Here is a 22,235-nt window from a genome sequence, read left to right on the forward strand (position 1 = left end):
TGAAATGGTTTCAATGGCAAAAATCACTTTTTTTTTGTAGCTGCAGAGCCTGTCCATTCTTTTTATGAAGACTTGGGAATACTGTGACCCAAAGAGAAGGCCTGCAATTGTTAAGAACATGCTGTTATCCATTCCATTTCTTCTTAGCCGTTAACATTTTTTTAATTTTTATTGAAGGCTCAAGAGCTAAAGATGAAATTTCACTTTTTTAAAAAAAATAATTTTTACTGTGCTTTAAGTTAAAGTTTACAAATCAAGTCAGTCCCTCACACAAAAACCCATACACACCTTGCTACATACTCCCAATTACTCTTCCCCTAATGAGACAGCCCACTCTTTCCCTCCACTCTCTCTTTTCCTGCCCATTTCGCCAGCTTCTAATCCCCTCCATCCTCTCATCTCCCCTCCAGGCAGGAGATGTCAACGTAGTCTCCAGCGTCCACCTGATCCAAGAAGCTCACTCCTCACCAGCATCCCTCTCCAACCCATTGTCCAGTCCAATCCATGTCTGAAGAGTTGGCTTCGGGAACGGTTCCTGTCCTGAGCCAACAGAAGGTCTGGGGGCCATGACCACCGGGGTCCTTCTAGTCTCAGTCAGACCATTAAGTCTGCTCTTATGAGAATCTGGGGTCTGCATCCCACTGCTCTCCTGCTCCCTCAGGGGTTCTCTGTTGTGTTCCCTGTCAGGGCAGTCATTGGTTGTAGCTGGGCACCATCTAGTTCTTCTGGTCTCAGGATGATGTAGTCTCTGGTTCATGTGGCCCTTTCTGTCTCTTGGGCTTGTAACCGCCCTGTGTCCTTGGTGTTCTTCATTTTCCTTTGATCCAGGTGGGTTGAGACCAACTGATGCATCTTAGATGGCTGCTTGTTAGCCTTTCAGACCCCAGACGCCACTCTTCAAAGTGGGATGCAGAATGTTTTCTTAATAGATTTTATTATGCCAATTGACTTAGATGTCCCCTGAAACCGTGGTCCCCAGACCCCTGCCACACCGGCCTTCAAAGCAGTCAGTTTATTCAGGAAACTTCCTTGCTTTTGGTTTAGTCCAATCGTGCTGACCTCCCCTGTATTGTGTGCTGTCTCTCCCTTCACCTAAAGTAGTTCTTATCTACTATCTAATTAGTGAATGCCCCTGTCCCACCTTCCCTCCCTCCCCCCTCTCGTAACCACGAAAGAATGTTTTCTTCTTAGTTTAAACTATTTCTCAAGTTCTTATAATAGTGGTCTTATACAATATTTGTCCCTTTGCAGCTGACTAATTTCACTCAGCATAATGCCTTCCAGGTTCCTTCATGTTATGAAATGTTTCACAGATTCCTCACTGTTCTTTATCGATGCGCAGTATTCCATTGTGTGAATATACCATAATTTATTTATCCATTCCTCCGTTGATGGGCACCTTGGTTGCTTCCATCTTTTTGCTGTTGTAAACAGTGCTGCAATGAACATGGGTGTGCATATATCTGTTCCTGTAAAGGCTCTTGTTTCTCTAGGATATATTCCAAGGAGTGAGATTGCTGGATTGTATGGTAGTTCTATTTCTAGCTTTTCAAGGAAGCGCCAAATCAATTTCCAAAGTGGTTGTACCATTTGACATTCCCACCAGCAGTGTATAAGTGTTCCAATCTCTCCACAGCCTAACATTTATTATTTTGTGTTTTTTGGATTAATGCCAGCCTTGTTGGAGTGAGATGAAATCATATTGTAGTTTTGATCTGCATTTCTCTAATGGCTAATGATCGTGAACATTTCCTCATATATCTGTTAGCTATCTGAATGTCTTCTTTAGTGAAGTGTCTATTCATATCTTTTGCCCATTTTTTAATGGGGTTATTTGTCTTTTTGCAGTTGAGTTTTTGCAGTATGAAATTTTACTATTTAACTCCCAAAGTAGCATTTAGTTAACTAAAAAATTACATGCACTACACATTTATTTTTCAAACTTTGGAAAATATAGAAAAGCACTAAGTAGAAATTAAAAATCACCTTAATTCTACCTACCCAAAAGATAATGACTTAACATTTTGGTGATTCTGGGCCAGATCCATAGTTCCTAAGTTTTTAAGGGTCAGAGACCCTTTTGAGAACGTGACAGAATTTTGCCTTAATTCAGGCTGTTCATGGACTTTCTGAAATCATTGATGGATTTCAGATTAAGAACTCTGAAAATCTTTCTAAGGTTCTTTCCAGCCCCCCTCAAAAAGAAAAGAAAAAAAAAAAACCAGTTGACCTAATTGAGCTAATTCTAAACAATAAGTTGCTTTTAAATAAGATCTGGGTTAATAATAATAGATGACCAACAGAAAAAAAATCTTAAAAAATATAAGGCCATATAAAAATGTGGCTATTACATTTATCTTTTATTTACAAGTTTGTGATCCCTTGGAAACTCTTGGTGGAGATTCCATTCCATTACATAATGGCATTTCTCTACACCACTGCTTCCAATATTATTCATATCATGGGTGTACTTGGTTGAATAGTGTCCCTACAAAATTCGTGTCCATCTGGAACCTCAGAATGTGGCTTTATTTGGGAATAGTGTCTTTGCAGATGTAATTACTGGTAGTTCCCGACTTACGACGGGGTTGAAGGTCAGTTCTGATGCAAATTGAATACTTCTTGTTTTTTTAATTTTCATTACTATTGCCTTTTATTATCAATATCTTTATAAATCTCATCTTTGAACATCTGCGAGTGACCAGGTGAGACTGAAAACATCAGCAAATTACATGCTGCAACACTGTATGTAGTATATATTACAATAAGATGTACTGGAAAAAAAAAAAAAAAGGTCTGTAAGTCGTAACTAGAATATGTCGTAAGTTGGGGGCTACCACTGGTTAGGTTAAAATGAAGTCATACTGGGTTAGAGTGGACCACTAACTGGTGCCCTTGGAGAAAACAAAGCCACACAAACACAGAGACATACAAGGAGAACGACACTTGACAATGAAGACTGGAGTGATGCGGCTGCAAACCAAGGACTGCTGGCATCCACCAGAAGCTAGGAGAAAGGCACGGAACAGATTCTCCCTTAGGGCCTCCGGAAGGAAACAACCCTGCCAATATCTTGATTTTGGACTCATAGCCTCCAGAACTGTGAGAAAATAAATTTCTGTTGTTCTAAGGCTCCTAGCTTCTGGTACTTTGTTATGGCAACTCTAGGAAATGACTGCAGTGGTACAGTGGAAAAGGGTAGTAACTGTATGGGGGCTGTATGTAACTATTCACCCCAGGCCCCCACCTGGCTGTCCCAAGGGCTGAAGGACTCAGCATCCTAGCATACCCGTAACCCATTTATAAAAGGGACTTCTCTGTACCACAAAATATCAACTTATTACGTAATTCAAAATATTAGTAACATATTCTTTAATACATTCAGATGTGACCTTCTCCAGGAAATTTTTTGATTTCCTAGTCTCAGGGACTTTCCTAGTAAACATCTATAGAACTCTGCTTTTATAATATACCTAAAATAATCTATAACTTGACTGTGGGCTGGAAATGTCTTATTTATCTTAATTTCCTATGGAAATTAACTTCCTATGGAACTGGACATAAAGCTGCTCAATATATGTGCACTGAATGGAAAGAATTATTCCTTTAACAGAAATAAATGTCTATTCTTTTCATCACATAAATTTAAAAATATTTCAAGTTTCTTTGGTATACTTTGGAGAGTAGATTGTACTTAGCTCCATTCTAAGGTACATTAAAAAAAAAAGTAACTCAGGTTGCATTGACATTACTAAGTGAAATTCTAAAAGCATTAATTTGTGATGTCAGTTGGCATTTTACTCATGAATTTGTAGTGTTCATAGGAAAACATTTGTTTTTTATGGCAAATAAATAACATAAATTAACTACAGACTGTGGTAAATTTTAAATGCCTCAGAAAGTGGTCACAAACATTAGTGACATGGATGAACCTTGAAGACATGATAAGTAAAATAAGTCAGACACTATAAAGGACACACACTGTATGGCCCCACTTACATGAAATACTTAGAATAGGCAAATGCGTAGATAAAAGTTTATCAGTGGTTACCAGGGGCTGGGAGAAGGGGAAAGGAGGGAGTCATTACTTAAGGAGTAGCACCCTGGGTGGTGCAGTTAGTGCACTCGGCTGCTAACCAAAAGGTTGGAGGTTCAAGTATACCCAGAGGTGCCTTGGAAGAAAGACCCACTGGCCTACTTCCGAAAAATCAGCCACTGAAAACTCAGTGGAGCAGCTCTAGTCTGATACTCTGACATTTCACGGAGTTAACGTGACTGCAACTCATTTATTTGAAATGGATAGTGGTGGTAGTTGCACAACACGATGAATGTAATTAATGTCACTGAACTGTACACTTAAAAATGGTTAAAATAGCCAGTGTTTTCTTATACATATTTTACCACAATAAAAACAAACACCCAAAGACACATGTACGTGGTCCAATTCTGGCTCTGTCACTTATAAGTAGCATGTCCCCATAAGTAAGTCAATCTCTCTGAGCCTCAGTTTACTGTTTGAGCAAAGAGATATTATCGACCTTCCAGGGTTGTTATGAGAAGTGAAAAAAAATTACATATATACAAAATATCTGGATATTTTAGATGCTCAATAAGTGACAATAAGCTATTTAATGCTTTCTTTTACACTACTGAATAAGTTCAAGTTGTGTAGTTGAAACTCATTTCCATGCATGGTTAATGGAGTCTTCCGTTCAGGGACTAATGAAGGTTATCATTGATTGTTCCTCTGTAATTAGAATGGCCACTTCAACATTTCTCAAGCTCTCAAAATACAAAATTAGCCTAGACCAGTGGTTCGCAACACTGGCTGTACACTAGAATCATGTTGGGAAGTTTAAAAATTTAATCTACTACACTATTAAAGTGCTATTTCTTTCCGTATCTTTAGTTTCTGTTTTGAGACTGAGAAGAAAAGTTACAAAACAAGCAAGGTAACATCTTCCTTAATTTAAATTAGGCACTAAAGAAGGTAATGAACTGGGGAAAATCTTTCCACAAAGATACAATGTTCCATTAAAAAATTCAATGAAAATGTACAAAAATAAAATAAACTGGAAGTGTTTCTTTGACATCGAATTCTAGATCAGATCATTTGAATTATGAAATCTAAGAAAAAGAACCAGGTTTCCTTCAGTACTATGATGTGGAACAGAAGCTGTATACGTATCTACTGTAAACCCAAAAAACCAAGCCCTTTGCCACTGAGTTGATTACAACTCATAGAGACCAACAAAGATTATTTCATCAACAAGGGAGCAAGACTGTAATAATGAGACTTTCATCTGGAAACAAACACACACACAGACAGACACACCCATACATGCTTCAGCTACAAGTATGAATGATCCACAGTCATCACTTGCAAACACTGCATTTAATTCTAATGCTATTCAGGAAACAGAACGTATTGAAAGGATATAACATAAGAGGACTTAACGTGGTCACTGTATTTCCTGAGATCAAAATACTCAAAGGATTGGTAAAAATGACCCTAAGCCTGAATATCTCTATACTAAAGTTTTCAAATAAAACGATCAGCTCCTCAGTAATAAGTAAATATAAAAATATTTTAGAAAATGGCAAATCATTTAGTACTTAGAACTCAATACGAAAAAATACTATGTCTTTTTTCTCTTACATGTTTGAAAAATACAACTTATTTTCCTGTTAATTTGAAAAAATTGAGATCCAGTCAAAAATGATTCAAAATTCAAACGTTCAACTGCCAGCCTTCAGAAACTGAACATGAAGGTGCTACATATGTGGCAGCAAAAGCTGCTTTTCCAAAAGAGAAATTAATTTTTTGTGTTAACGTTGATATTAGACAAACTTTCTTTGCCACAAAAGGGGGCAATTATGAAAATCTTTTAAGAATGGTTACAAAATATATCTGAAAAAAGTACTGGCACAAGTTATAGTATTTCCCTACTAAAACTAAAGAAAGCAATTGCCATCTAAATTGAAAATTTTAACACTCATTTCTTCAAAAAGAAAACTGAAAGGCACTTTGTAGCTGCTAAAAGCCATCCCTTGTTGCTGCCTCTTTTCCCACCCACCATCATTGCCTTAATGAGCCACCTTGTAACTAAAGTGCGTTGTAGCCTTCTTGTACTGGGGTTACCAGTTCCTCAAATCAGAGCTCTGGGAAGCATCCTCACTCATTCTTTCTTCCCCCATCCCCAATCCAGTCAGTCAGTGAATCCTATAGATTTTACTGTCTAAATCACTTTCAAATCTGTCCCCTCATTTTCACTGTCAATGTGCTGGCTCAAGCCCTTGTAACTTTCCTCTGGAAAATGGCAATATAAGTTATTTTCCTGTCAATATTATTCCTTTCTGCCCTATCAACTATCATTCATACTACTAACAAATGTTATTAAAACACTAGTCTGACACCATTCACTGTCTACAGTTGTTTTCATTTGGTCCACTGCCTCAAGTCCTGACTTGTAATGAAGGCACACAAGACCCTACATCATCTGGTACTTGTATATCTAACCATTACCGTCTCTTATCATAACCAAGCTATCTGATTTATCTTAGATGGTTATATTCTCTCATAACTCTGTGCCTTTTTATTAACTTTTCCTTCAGCCAGGGATCCCCTTCAGCTATTCATTTTCCAACTTACCATTAGGCATCAGCTCCTGTATAAGCAAGTGATGTTTTACCTGATTTGCTAAATGGTTAAGCCCTTCCTTCTGTGTGCTTATCATAGCACATGTGTATATTTTGTTTACAGCACATCTCACTGAGTTCTTTAATCAATAAAACTAGAATAAAAAGAAATAGTACAGAAGGGTATAAAATAAGAAGCAAAAATCTTCCTTGCCTGCATCTGCCCCTCCACTCAACAACTTTTAAACTGCTTGTTTTAGTTCTTCTGTCACACCATAATGATTATTATGGCTATATCCACAGTTCTTGATATACCAACTTTAAGGGATCTTTGATTCCTTCCTTCAAATTTTTATTTATTTTTAATTCTTTTAGTGTTTACCTTCAAAACATTAGATACTACGTTTTAGTCTAACAATCAAATATTCTCCTGTCAACTAAATTCTAGTAGTCCAGCTCATATGTCTGTTTTCCTACTCTTTGAGGCAGTGTCTTTTGTTTTATTTTAGCATTCTTAGAGCGTATACCAAGAAGAAATATTTATTACATAAATGTAAAGTTTACGACGACTTTGAAGTAGGTGCACCTAGGAAATGTAAGGTAGCCTGGAGATAGATCATGAATAATGTGAAGGGCTACTTCCTTTTTAAATATTACAATCTGCAAATATAACAGAATGTTTTAATATATTTAAATAGAAGATGATGCTAATTTTCAATACCTAAAAAGCTGACTATTTTTCATATTTAAGGCAGATAAAATATCACACTTAGAAATTATAAAAAATAAACTTAAATAATATTTTCAGCTCAATAACTCCATAAAAAAAGCTGTAAAACTCTGTTACACAAAAACGATACATATACTTATAGCTACTTATTAGATGTGCGATCTTGGGCAATTAAGATCTCCATGCCTCGGACTCAACTATAAAATGTGGATAATAACGGTACTTACCTCATAGAGTTGTAGAAATTGTATAAATTAATTCATGCGAAGTACTTGGAACAGTGCCTCCATATATTAAGAACTTAATGAATGTTAGAGGCTATTAAATATTTGTGTCAGTATTTAGCACTGTTCCTACTCAGGAGTTTTAGTGATACTTAAATTGAAATTGAACTCTTGCCAAACAGTCGTAGCTTAAAAAAAGCTTCTTTGTGAATAATGTTTTCGCATTATAATTAGAATAATCTGTTACAGACATTTATTTACGTTTTTGTTTCCTTTGAAGAAATCAGTTCGTATATTGATACTGCAGACACTCTATGAAAGTGAAACTATTTTAAGCAACTGTGAAATTTCTTTAGCAACTACAATTTCATGCACAGTTAGCTTAACCTCCATTTCATCCTATGTTTTACACACCAATAGAATTCTGTTTCCGACAGGCTAAAGCTTAAAATTTGCTACTGTCTTGAATAATGCTATTTAAGCTGCCTTCTGAATTACTCTGAAATTGGCAATAGAATTTCCATGTCAATTGAAAATAACTAAATGTTTTGATGCTGTTTTACCAGATTTAAGAAAAATTGTGTGACCTACATAAAACGCTGTTTGGTTGGGTCTTAAAGCCAAATCTAGTAATAATGTATGTTTTTAAATAACAGCAAGTAATAGGAACCATTAAAGTTTATGGTAAACTGAGGAATAAAGATCTGATAACTTTAAATAAAAATAAGCAATGAAATTGTGTTATTAAAACTTGACTATAAATGCAAAAGGACTTGCAGATACCGAGTCCAGGTGTGTCTTCCTGCAGTAACCCTGTGAAGTATATATTACGGTAACATTTACAAGTTGAGAGGCAAAAGAGTGTAGTAGTTTAAAAACTTGTGGTTCTGGAGTCAAAAAAACCTGAGATGAAACCACGTTGGCACCTACTTGGTAGGTAGCTTTGGGCAGATTACTTAACTTCCCTGAACCCCAGCTTCATCTTTTTTAAACAGGGATTAAAAAAAAAAACTCCAGTGCTGTTGAGTCGATTCTGACTCGTAGCGACCCTACAGGACAGAGTAGAACTGCCCTATAGAGTTTCCAAGGAGCACCTGCCGGACTTGAACTGCCAACCCTTTGGTTAGCAACCGTAGCACTTAACCACTATACCACCAGGGTTTCCTTAAACAGGGATAAGAGTATTTAAATCATAGGGTTGCTGGGAGGATTAAACAGATAATATAAGAATACTTAGCCAATGTAATTTTTAAGTCAAAATTCAGGATCCAGGAGTTATCTGCATGCTCAAATTCACAAAGCCAGTAAGCAATGAAGCTGAGAAGAAACTCAACTTTGTCTCTCAAAAACTCTTGTAAAAAAGAGAAGAGGATGAACTTCTAATGAACTATACACATATGACTATTACCTCTGTACTGTTACCGGCCTGCTTGCAGTGCATGTGAACATAAAGGCAGAGTATGAAAATGCTACCATATACAGTAGGTAAATACAAATTGGTATAACTCCAACTAGGTAATGGAGTGGGAAGTGGAGGGGATCCAATTATATTTGTGAATTTATTTTATGAACTAGTTAGGTCTGTTTATTCAAATCTAGGGCAATAAGACCATTACTCAAGATAAATATTTTATTCATTCTATTATCTGAAAAGTAGATTTTCAGTAAGTGAAATAGTAGCCCTTTATCAAATTCCTGAACTTCTGAGCTATTTTCCAGAGCCAATAGTTATGAAATTCTGAGGATCAGGTATTCTCTGAATTAGACCAATATGTTTCAAAACTTAAGTAAATGTCTTCTCACTCTGTAGATTTCTAAAAAATGATTTTTAAGTTTCTCTCCAAATTTTTCTTAAACCTTTGAAAACTGTTACCATTGTCTTCTAGCAAGTGTGAGATTAAAAACATAAATAAGTAGCAGAGGAATGTTAGTGGGAAAACGAAAAATAATTGTGATTAATTTGATAGCCTGCTTTTTTCACAAGTGATTATTTTTACATTGCAAACATGTAATCTACTTTCTGCTACAGTACTTCTCATTTCAAAGAGTATCATAGCTTCCATGTGCTCTGTCATCTGAAAAAGTCTGAAAACCAAGAACACGTTTTATTCTAAAATGGCTTTAAAATATGGCTATCCTTCAGTTTTCAGACTAGGTTTGTTCCAATAATACTGAGCTCTACTTTACCAATGGTTTTTAATAGCAAAACCCTTTTCTACCCAAATACAATCTTTTACATATTTTACAATGCTCAAATGGTGTACATTTTAAAAGTTCAAATTTGCAGTATTTCCTTATTAAAATGCCAATTAGCAGTACTCAAAAAACTGAAATCTGCAATTGTATTTGCCATAATCAGTTCATTTCTGTATTTTGTTTCATGTAGACACGTAGCCGCAAATAGTAAAAGTTTTCATAATACTCATTCTGTTATAAGACACTGCCCCTGAGTAACAGAAAATTTTATTCAAAATTTTTATTGTTGGCAAATGTAATAGTGTGTTGTATCTCTGAACTATTTTCTCTTAATCTTAACTTTACCAATAGCAATTGCTATCATGCTACTCTGAGTTCTTCAAATTCTTTTTCTTTCTTTCTTACTGAGTCTCATCAGCAAACCAGATATTACTACTACTGTCATTACCACTGGCGGCAAACATTTATCTTGTACTTACTATATGCCGGATACCACTTTAAGCAGTGTACATATATTAACGGAATATTCACAACCAATAGTATCTATGAAATAGTACTATTATTATATCCACTTTATAGATGAGGTGGCAAAGAGTGATCAATTAATTTGTCCAAGATCATCAGCTTAGTGGCAGAGACAGGATTTGTATCTAGGAAGGAGTCCCCGGGTGGCGCAAATGGTTAAGCACTGCACTACTAGCCAAGAGGCTGGCAGTTTGAACCCATCCAGAGATGCCTCAGAAGATAGGCCTGGTGATCTGCTTCTAAAAGATCACAGCCTTGAAAACCCTATGGAGCAGTACGACTGTGCACACATGGTGTCACTGTGAGTCAGAATCAACTCTGTGGCAACTAACAACAACAGTAGGGTTCCAGAGCCTGTGCCCTTAACCACTACTCTAAACTACCTCCTGATACAATGAAGACTGAATGAACAGCAAATTAAGTTGAAATGGATTGCTTATTGATTTATATGTATGTGCAATTTAGCTAAGGGGACTCTTATCCCTAAGAAGGTGCACTGGCTTCATAACTAGCTTGGCCTTCAGAATAGTAGTTCAGAAATAAGACAGATGTAAATGCAAAAAAACTAGGACGTGCTAAAAAGCAATTAAATTACAACTATTTCCAAGAAAAAAGAGAAACCAGTATGACTACAAGATCTTGGTAAATCAAAATCTAAAAAAGAACATGTACAAGATATAGAAATAGAGGCAAATAATTAAAGACAAACACAAAAATTCTAAAATAACACTGTTTGGAAGAAGTTGAAATCACTGTTATTAAGATATGAAAACCTGAAATGAATGAAGAAACAGAAAAAGCACCCAGCTACCATAAGAAAGTTCAAGTTCACAGAACTGGAAAGATTACAAAAAGGTGAGAAAAATACCCCACCCCCATAGTAATACTACCTTTAATCTAATAAATTTTAGAAAACTGAAGTTCAAAAATTCTTAACAGAAAAAAACATTGGTATTTCAATCCAATGGTCCTGTATACTTTGAAAAAATATTAATGTTATTGGTCAGATTAGAATCATTTAAAAATTGTGCTAAATAATTAACTTACATTTTATTTTAAAGATAGATACGGGATGTTTATGATATCCTTATAACAAAAATGTAAAAACGAGAGATCTCTACTGTAGTTGGATGAGCAATTATATCCAAAGAGCATTACTAATGGATAAATGCCAACATGGAGACAAGTATACTTATTCTCTAAATTCAGGGTATGTAAGTGAAATACATGAAAGGCATCCACTAAGTTCATTTTCAACATAATTTTTAATAACATTACCTTTTCAACTTGTACTTAATAAGAACAGTTTATTCAAAGACAAAAAAATTATTAAATATGTAGGGTACACTGAAGGTTGGGGATTCAGAAACAAAATACCGTCCTAGGCTTTAAAGAGCATGATTTATTAGGAGAGAAAGCAAAGCGAAATAAGTTATGATATAATGGAAAAACCAAAAAAACAAACTCAAACCTATTGCCACTGAGTTACGTCCAACCCATAGCAACCTTATGGGTCACAGTAGAACCCCCCATAGGATTTCCAAGGCTGTAATCTTTTGGGAGCAGACTGCTCCATCTTTCTCTGGCAGAGCGGCTGATGGGTTCGAACTGCTGACCTTTTGGTTAGCAGCTAAGTGCTTAACCACTGTACCACCAGGGGTCCTTATGATGTACTGTAGTGGAGTCAATGCAAATGGAGGCATCTCCAAGTGCTCTGGGTATACAGAAGTGTAGCTAATATAATTTGGGGGTGGTAATGGTGTAAATATTATAGCCTTGGAAACCCTAAGGGGCAGTTCTACTCTGTCCTATAGAATAGGGTCGCTATGAGTCAGAACACAGGGTCTACTCTGTCCTATAGTATAGGGTTACTATGAGTCAGAGTCGACTCAGCAGTAACGGGTTTTTTGGTATGGGTTAGGGGCTAGGAGAAAAGGAAAAAAAACCCCACCGGTTTTAGCACAGAAGGTATTTTAGGAGAGCTCACTTATTTAGATACAATAATCATTCCAGCTTGTAATTAGTTTGGCATATTATTAACTGGCAGACTACTTGTCTACTGTTATTGCTGAACTGTAACTGCTGAAAGGTGTTAAGATACCACACATAGCTCAATTAATGATGAAAACTGGACAGGAATATAATTAATTTTAGAAGTGTGTGTTTCAAGTTTCGCTCCACTGAAACTATCACAAAACTGGGATATTATGAAGAGCCACTGAGAAAAGGCAATAAGTAAAAATAGCTTTTACATGTACTTGGTTTAGTTTAGACACATTTGATATTAATCAAAGGGTAATGTTATTAACTGTCATGGAGTTGGCCTGACTCATGGCGACCCCATGTGTATCAGAGTACAATTGTGCTGCGCAGAGTTTCAAAAGCTAAGTTTTCAGAAGTATACTGCTGTATCTTTCTTTCTGATGTGCTTCTGGGGGGACTCCAAATGCCAACCTTTTGGTTAGTAGCCTAGTGCTTAACTGTGCCACCCAAGGACTCCAATCAAAGGTAGAACTTTTCAAATTACTCTTAATCACAAGGGGAAAGGGTGATAAAGATTGCTTATTATAAAACACTCACTATTATTCAATCCTTACATAAACTTAGTGTACAAATGATAGTCACTGGTGGTTGTACAGTAGTATAATTCATAGAATAGCAGCTTAAAGATAGAGGATGACTTATACAGATTCCTTCAGCAATTTGTCCCATGTAAACATATCTCAAAAAACAAAACAAGAAGGGTTATAATAAACTAATTAAGTCTTATGCCTTAATTTAAAACCAAACTTTTAAAACTTGCTCTCTGGATTTTACTCATATGCAGTAAAGACTGACCTGTGTGTACAGAGATCTTCCAAAGATTAAAATGTATTACTGGCATATGAACCAAAAAAGTGAAAAATATGGAAGACTTTGCATGGCTTTTTTAAAGCCCTGGGAATATCTGCTTCACAATACTGAGAAATCAAGTACTATATTTTAGTGATTAAATACTACCACTTCTGAAGCCTGTCTGATTTTTTTCTTTTAGAAATATAAAACTGTATTTAGTGCTAGGAATAAACCTATAGGATGGCTATGAGTCAGAATCGAATTGATGGCAATGGGTTTGATTTGTTTATCTAACAATAAGGTATAGTTACTACTTGAAAGCTTTACAAACCATAAAAAACAAAAAATCAAACCAGCTGCCACTGAGTCAATTCTGACTCATAGCGACCCTATAGGACAGAGTAGAGCTGCCCCATAGGGTTTCCAAGGAGTGTCTGGTGGACTTAAAATGCAACTTTTTGGGTAGCAGCCAAGCTCTTAACCACTGCACCAGCAGGGCTCTGTATTACGAACCATAACACCCGGAATAGAATTCAGCATATACAAATGAAAGAGAATATGAAAAGGAAAAAAAGAACAAAGAGATGCTAAAATTTTCTCATGCCAAACACAGGGACCTTACGAAGTCAGTTATCTGATTAACATCAATTATCTTTTTGGGCCATTTTATAATTCAAAGAAATCTAAGGGTTTTAATGAGAAGATTGAAAAACTGAACAAGTTCACTATTAATTTCCGTTTGAACAGAGGGTTCAAAACACGGCAGATTTTACTTGGATAATTAGAACTATAAACCTTGGCTCAATTTTCAAAAGTTAAAGGTGAAGTGTCTTGGAATATTAGCAACAGGCGTGTAAATTAACAGACCATATACTTTTTTAAAAAACCAGATCCAAAGTTATAATTTATTGTCTACCAGTTACGTGCCAGGTATTGTTGTTTTCAGTTGCTGTTGAGTTGATTCCAACTCACGGTGATCACATGTGCCAGGTACTAGATGCTTTATTTTAATCTCAAATTTCACCATAATACTGTGTGGTTCTTACTACAAATGAATAAAAGCGCCTATTATTCTTGGGCTTCATCTGGCCAGAAATTAGGAAGATAGGAGAGTTAGTATCCAAGTGTGCTACAGTTGTTCTATGACCTCTTTGCTAGACAACCATGGTGGAATGAGATCCTGATATACCTTTTTTTCTTCCTATTTGGTTTGATTGATCTCATGGGCTAGGCAAGAAAACAGCTGAGTTTCTAAAACTAAAAACTAAAAGCTAGAGAAGTTGATTAAGCAATTTATGCTATTTTACCTCATCTCAATCAAACCATCCAATGGAAGAGATATATTAGAAAACAATACCTTTTTTGTTTCAAATTGTGCTTCTTCCTGACAGCATCCTCTGCAATCACGATCCAGCTGAAGCAGGCTGAACTGTCCAAGGAGATCACAAGAGCTGCAGAGCAAGTTGCTGGAAAAGCCTAACTCTCTGCATGCCTCGGATGAAAACTCTGCCCCAAATGCAGATAACTGAGAATAAAGAATGAGAAATAAAACATAATTCTACGTTTGCATTATAAAGCTCCAAAAAAGTGCAAGCTGGGGCTGTCAACATCTAACATGCTGAAAATGAATTACTGAAATGTTTCATTTGGAGACAAAGTCTCAATTATTTTGAACTGTAAAATCTTACACAAGAGTCTTCTTTCGTTCTTCTCAACACCCCTCCGCATCCCAAAAACCAAACCAAACCCATTGCCGTAGAGTCAATTCCAACTCATAGCGACTCTACAGAACAGAGTAGAACTGCTCCACTGGGGTTCCAAGGAGTGCCTGGTAGATTTGAACTGCCAACCTTTTGGCTAGCAGCCGTAGCTCTTAACCACTATGCCACCAGGGTTTCCCCCGACATCCCACACAAGCTTTTTTCACTTAAAAAATCTGTTATTTTTCAGTTTATTAACAATACAGGTTAATAAAGACGTCATTTCATTATAATATGTACTCTATTACTTATGATGTATTTATTAAACGTTAATCATTTTGCCTTTTTTAAGAATTATTTTAGAAGAAAAAATAATTCCATTTCATTTCAAGAACTTAGCACCTGTTCATATGGGTCTATAGAGTAGTATGAACTTCTAGGTCTCTACAACACCCTACAAACTTATTCGTATTCACATCTTGCAGGGGAACAGTGGGAAGGGGATAGAGTGGGAGAAGGCAGGAGCACAGCAAAACAAAACTTGGGTTCAGGTGCTAGCTCCACCACTTACAAGATGTGTGACCCTAGACAAGCTAACTTCCCTAAGCCTTAATTTCTTCACTGGTAAAGCAGGGAGCAATGCATTCTACGTAAGACAAATTGTTGTAAAGATTAAATGGGAAGACTTATATAAAATAATGAATCAAACTGACTGGTAAAACAAGCTTTCAAAAAATATTAGTTCTCTTCCTTCACGTGTTCTTCTGTCATATCTCAGTGAATCCCTTTGGATCCTCTCCTCTAGGATTTCATTTCATTAATCCTTCAGCGTATTCATGCCCTCTAGTTCTAACTGCTCTCTCCACTTTGTCATTTCTGAGTTGAACTATAGCCTGTTTCTGAACCTACCACTCCACTGAATTTGCCAAAGTCACCAAATGCAAAGACGTTCAAAACCGACGATCCTCTCTTGAAACTATCTCCTCCCTTGGTTTCTGTGATAACCACTCTCAACTAGATTTCTTCAAACATCTCTTGCTGCTCCAGCTGCTCCTTCAAAAAGCTTGTCCTTCCTCCTCTTTCATCTTCTACACATCTCTTAAATGCTGTTGTTGCCCTAGAGTTGTTTTCAGCCCTCTCTTTGCTCTACATACTTTCTATGGATGACCTCATCTTTATTCACAGCTTTGAACATCTATTTATTGAAAATTCCCAATTCTTCTTGGGTGTCAAACTTCCAGAGCGAACAGCTCACTGGATGTCTCATTTAGATGTTGTATATGCACTGCAAAAGTTACAACCTCCAACAGTGAAACTTATCTTCTCAATTTAAATCTGTACTTTCTCATGCATTCAGTATCTGTGTAAAATGGCACCATTTTTCCTCATTACCTAGTTGCTGCCCAGGTCAGTCATCCTAGACTCCTCATTCTTCTTCATCATTCTCACAACCATTCACTTAAGAAGTTTTGACAAATCTATCTCTTAAAGCAATCTCAAATCTTTTCTTGCCTCAATATTTTAAATGGTCACTGCTAGCCCTGTCTCTCATCACTTCCCCAATCCCATTTTCTTTCCAGCTATAATGAATTACTCTAGTATCTCAAAGAATAAAACTCTTAATTCAACATACCTTTGCCCACACTTCTCCCTGTGTCTATGGCTCTTTTCCATTTTTTCTCACTTAGTTAATTCCTTCTTATTTTCAAAAGTATCAATCTTCTAAAAAGCCTTCTCTGAAAAAATTAGATCCGAATTTTTAGCCATAGTACTTTTCTTCTGAGAAATAATTTTGTACATAGCTGTAAAATAGCACCACTCATGACACTGTACCATATATAAATCTAGGACTGACTGACTCCCCAAACAATACTGTGATCTCTTTTGAGGGCATGTATTGTTTCTCTGTATTTATAGCACTTGTGCTAGTTCTTACATATTTAGCAAATGAATTAGATAAAGCCACAGCCTCAAGTAGGGGAATTTCAGTCTGACTGCTAAGGGTCTGTAAACTTTTCATGCAAAGGGTCAGATAGTAAATATTTTGGGCTTTGCTGGCCTGATTCAGCTGAATCTACTCAACTCTCCTATTGTAGCACAAAAGCAGCCATAGACAATATATATAGGAATGGGTGTGTTTGTGTCCCAATAAAACTTTCTTAACAAAAATAGGCAGCTGGCTGGATTTGGTCCACTGGCAACAGTTTGCAGATCTTCTAGACTGAACCAGGTAGATCAAAAACTAGTGGCATTTTCCAATGTAAAAAATTAAGTATAGCTGACATATCCCCGCCCCCGTGTCGACCATCCCATTGGCTTTATGTTAGTTCATACCCTAACTTGATACACCTTATATATTTTGTATTTTTTCCCTTTAGGAATGTGGAATGCATATAATCTTCACAATAGATACAGTAAAAAGAAACCTGATCAAGTATTCCAGCCTAAAAGTTTATGGGTTAATTTTTGTATTGTATCTCTCTAGTTTAGCTATAAGAACTTACTTTGGTAATTGTTCCATCAGTAAAGTGATCTGTCTGATCTATTTCACAGGTTAATTTGAAAGTCAAGTATAACAATGTGTTCAATTATATTTCCCAAAGATGGTTGGATCAATATATACACACCACCCTAAATGTTCTTCCTGCAGTGTGACTGGCATTCCTCCACTGAAAGGTAGGGTCTATGTTCCCTTCCCTTGAATCTGGGCAGGGGCTTGCAACTATTCTGATCAACAGATAGTGGAAGTGATACTATTCAATTTCTGAGAGTAGGTCATAAAAAAGTAACAGCCTCTGCTGGCTAGTGTGTTCTCTCTCTCTCACTCACCTTTGAAACTTAGCCACCATGCTATAAAGAAGTCCAAACTACAGAGACCACATGAAGAGGCCCATGTGGAGAGCAACTGAGGCCCCCTAGCGACAACTAGCATCAACTACTAGACATGTGAGTAAAGAGCCTTCAAATGATTTCAGACCCCAGACTTCAAGTCTTTCAGCTGAGGCCTAAGAAACCACGGAACAGACAGGCCACCCCTGCTGTGCCCTGTCTGAATTCCTGACCCACAGAATCTGTGAGCAAAAAACAAAACAAAAACCCAATTGTTTTAAATTACCAAATTTTAATTTGCCATGCAGCCACAGTAACTGAAAACCCAAACCAAACCTGTTGCCGTTGAGTCGATTCCAACCCACAGTGACCCTAACCCTGGTGGCATAGTGGTTAAGAGCTAGGGCTGCTAACCAAAAGGTCAGCAGTTCGAACCCACCAAGCGCTCCCTGGAAACCATATGGGGGCAGTTCTACTCTGTCCTATAGGGTTGCTACAGTAATTGAAAGAGGCAATAAAAGTGAAATCATTTAAAAACTGAAATGCTTAATAATGTCAGAATTGTTAATTAAGTGTGTTTTATAAAATAAAGATCTCAAATGAACAATCATGCATTTGCACTACACAATTTTATTCTAGCATTTACCAATCACCTACTGAAGAGGTGACATGTATTTGAGCCTGAAGACAACATTACTGAAATACCAGCATGGAGCAACTTTACTTCTGAACTTCAGAATAGGGGTAACTGTCACTTATCACGCTGAGTTTTGAGGATTAAATGAGAAAATGTACGGACAGCATTTAGTATCCTGCCTGGTATATAACCCACCAAACCATATCCAGTGCTGTCAAGTTGATTCCAACTCATAGCATCCTACATGGCAGAGCAGAACCGCCCCATAAGGTTTCCAAAGCTGTAAATCTTTACAGAAGCAGACTATCACATCTTCCTCCCACAGAGCAGCTGGTGGATTCAAACCATCGACCTTTTGGTTAGCAGCCAATCGCCTGACCACTGTTCCATCAGGGCTCCATTGCCTGGTATACCAAAATCATTGCTGTCAAGTCAATTTTGACTCATATCAACCCTACAGGACAGGGTAGAACTGCCCCACAGGTTTCCAAGGAGCACCTGATGGATTCGAAGTGCCGACATTCTGGTTAGCAGCCAAACTCTTAACCACTATGTCATCAGGGTTATGGGTACTTTATTTAAGTACTAGAAATGGGGCAGGGATCAAGGGTAGGAGAAATATATCTAGAGTTTGTTCTATCATTGGTTTTGCACATTCAAGGCTTTGCATCTAAGGGCATTAGTAGATATTTGTAAGCACTTCACAGATAAACACCAAATGCTACATAGTGTTTACAGAAGAGATCAAAATTATACCTATCTTTTTATTAACAAAAAATAAATGGATAGCATTTAAATTTGCACATTAAGGTCAAACATTAAACTTTAAAATAATCAGTCATACTTGTAAGAAAGACAGATTCTAAGCACATGATCATGACTGGGATAGCCATGCAACAGTTTAACTTTCCCCATTTCCAAGTAGGTTAAGAGATGCTATCCCCCTCCAATCATTATTAATTGACTTATTCTCTTCTAGTAATAATGAGCTCTTATGGAAGTGGATTGGCGGTAAACTGGATTAACAATTTGTAACTTTACCTGTTTAGACAAACGTCTGGTATAGTCATGGGTTTTACTATATTTATATGTTTATACATTTACTTGCCTCTTAACTGGTCTTTGCTCTCAGAAAACTAACAGGTTTCTAATGTAATTTTGAAAAGATTTCTAACCTGAGACAAACCATATAGGTGGTTTTACAAAATGAATCCCATGAAAATGAATACCAGAAACACGTCCATTACAGGGAGCTCAAAACAGACACTTTGTTAAGCACTTCAAGTTATTATCCCATTTAATCTTAATTACCTTGCATTTCACTACTATCCCCATTTTACAGTGAAAGAAACTGAGGCTAGGATACTTAAGGTAATTTGCTTAAATCTACACAACAAAAAATTGGTGGCAGCCTAATCCTGGCCTGCCCTCAAAACTCTTCACGGAATCCTTGATAAACCATTTTATTTTATAAAACACACTTAATTAACAATTCTGACATTATTAAGCATTTCAGTTTTTATAATGATTTCACTTTTATTGCCACTAAGAATAACAACAAAAATGTTAACAACTCTAACTGTGCAATCCATTGATTGTAACCTCATGCTGAACATTAACCTTTGAAAAAAAGGGAGTATCAGAATCAATGATAAAGAGTATCATACCGCACTGCTTCTCAGCACAGCGCCTTTCTGAAGAAATACTATGTATCAGCTGAATGAAGGACAGAATACCTCCTAGTCCTGGTAAACAGCTCCCTTGGGCTGCACCAAAATACCACTTTTCTAACGTTTAAGCATACTCAAAATGTACTTTCACTATACCCTCCCAGTTGTGACCTCACTGAATTGTTGATAGCTATCCATTGCTATTAACTTGAAATTACAGCTATTCAGAGGTGCAGACACAGTGATAAAAACCGAACTCCTCTAGTCTAAGGACTCAGAGGTGTGAATTAACAAAGTATGAACTAAGTTCTGACGATAGTTTCATCCTCTATTCACAGCAGTAGCTTACCTTCAAGTGTCAAGGAATCTTTGCCTCCTTCCTTTTCTAAAAATTAATCTTAATTTGTTTTTGTGATTTCCCTATTTGAGTTGATATCAGGATGTTCTGTTCTGTGACCTTGTGTTGTGCTGGTACCTGATACTGGTTTTCTGACCAATTTCCTTTAGTATCTCTTGTAGCTTTGGTTTGGTTTTTGCAAATTCTCTAAGCTTGTGTTTATCTGTAAATGTTTTAATTTCGCCTTCGTATTTGAGAGTTTTGCTGGATACATGATCCTTGGCTGGCAGTTTTTCTCCTTCAGTGCTCTCTATATGTCATCCCATTGCCTTCTTGACTGCATGGTTTCTGCTGAGTAGTCTGAACTTATTCTTATTGATTCTCCTTTGTAGGAGACCTTTCTTTTATTCCTGGCTGCTTTTAAAATTTTCTCTTTATCTTTGGTTTTGGCAAGTTTGATGATAATATGTCTTGGTGATTTTCTTTTTGGATCAATCTTAAATGGGGTTCGATGAGCATCTTGGATAGATATCCTTTCGTCTTTCATGATGTCAGGGAAGTTTTCTGCCAAGAGATCTTCAACTATTCTCTCTGTGTTTTCTGATATCCCTCCCTGTTCTGGGACTCCAATCACACGCAAGTTATTCTTCTTGATAGAGTCCCACATGATTCTTAGGGTTTCTTCATTTTTTAAAATTCTTTTATCTGATTTTTTTCCCACTATATTGGTGTCAATTCCCTGGTCCTCCAGATTTCCCACTCTGCACTCCAACTGCTTGAGTCTGTTCCTCTGACTTGCTATTGCATTGTCTAATTCTGTAATTTTATTGTTAATCTTTTGGATTTCTGAATGCTGTCTCTCTATGGATTCTTGCAGCTTATTAATTTTTCCACTATGTTCTTGAATAATCTTTTTGAGTTCTTCAACTGCTTTACCAGTGTGTTCCTTGGCTTTTTCTGTAGATTGCCTTATTTCATTTCTGAGGTCATCCCTGATGTCTTGAAGCATTCTGTAAATTAGTTTTTTATATTCTGTATCTGGCAATTCCAGGATTGTATCTTCATTTGGGAAAGATTTTGATTCTTTAATTTGGGGAGTTGTAGAAGCAATCATGGTCTGCTTCTTTACGTAGTTTGATATCGACTGCTGTCTCTGAGCCATCTCAAAGATATTGTAGTGATTTATTCTTTATTTGCTCACTGAATCTTATCTTGTTTTGTTTTCTTTCAATATACGTAGATGGGCTACTAGATTGTGCTGTTTTGATTGTTGTAGCCCTTGAATCACTTATGTCCTATTACCAGCTGTTTGGGCTGTTACCAGATATATAAGCCTAAGAGTCTGTTCACTATTCTTGAGTAGAATCTGATTTTGGGTCATCAAGTGTGTGGTGCAGACTGTCACCTATGGTGATAGTTGTGTGCACCAGATTCTAGTAGCAGCAGGGTTTCACACTCCAGGGGGAGCAGGATGCTGACAGGCTTCCCCCAAGTGCCAGTGAGGTAGCTGTGTCTCTATTCCTAAAGCACTTTGGTGGGTGGGCTCTGCAGCTGTACCTTAGGCCCCCAATGCAAGTACCTCTACAGATTGGTAGGTGTCACCCTCCTTAGACCCCTAAGGCTGGAGGCTAGGTGGTCTGGGGGGAGCTTCAGCCCTCAGTTCCCTGTTGTGGGTGAGGGCTCTGTTGAATACACAGAGATATCAGACCTGGGAAACTTGTCTTTCCAGTAATCCGCTAAAACAAGTATAGTCAGATCCCTATCAGAAATGCCTTTGCATTGTAATAGCCATCTTGTTCCCTGTAGGGATGAAAGCCCGAGATTGTGGATCACACATGCTTGGCTGGAGCTGGTTCTGTGTTTTTAGTCCAATCAGGGAAGGATTTTTGGTCCCTGGGTTTTTTGTAGCTCCT

General features: G+C 37.0%; 1 protein-coding gene across 1 annotated transcript in view; it reads right to left on the bottom strand.

Annotated features, from left to right (window-relative positions):
* Positions 1-22,235, bottom strand: part of SELENOF (selenoprotein F) — a 44,821-nt gene that overhangs the window by 14,447 nt on the left and 8,139 nt on the right. Inside the window, exon 2 of the mRNA XM_049879690.1 lies at positions 14,507-14,674. Coding sequence (XP_049735647.1) covers positions 14,507-14,674 — 168 coding nt within the window. The remainder of the gene's footprint in view (positions 1-14,506; positions 14,675-22,235) is intronic.

This window comes from Elephas maximus, chromosome 3 (genome assembly GCF_024166365.1).
Source record: "Elephas maximus indicus isolate mEleMax1 chromosome 3, mEleMax1 primary haplotype, whole genome shotgun sequence".
Lineage (NCBI taxonomy): Eukaryota > Metazoa > Chordata > Mammalia > Proboscidea > Elephantidae > Elephas > Elephas maximus.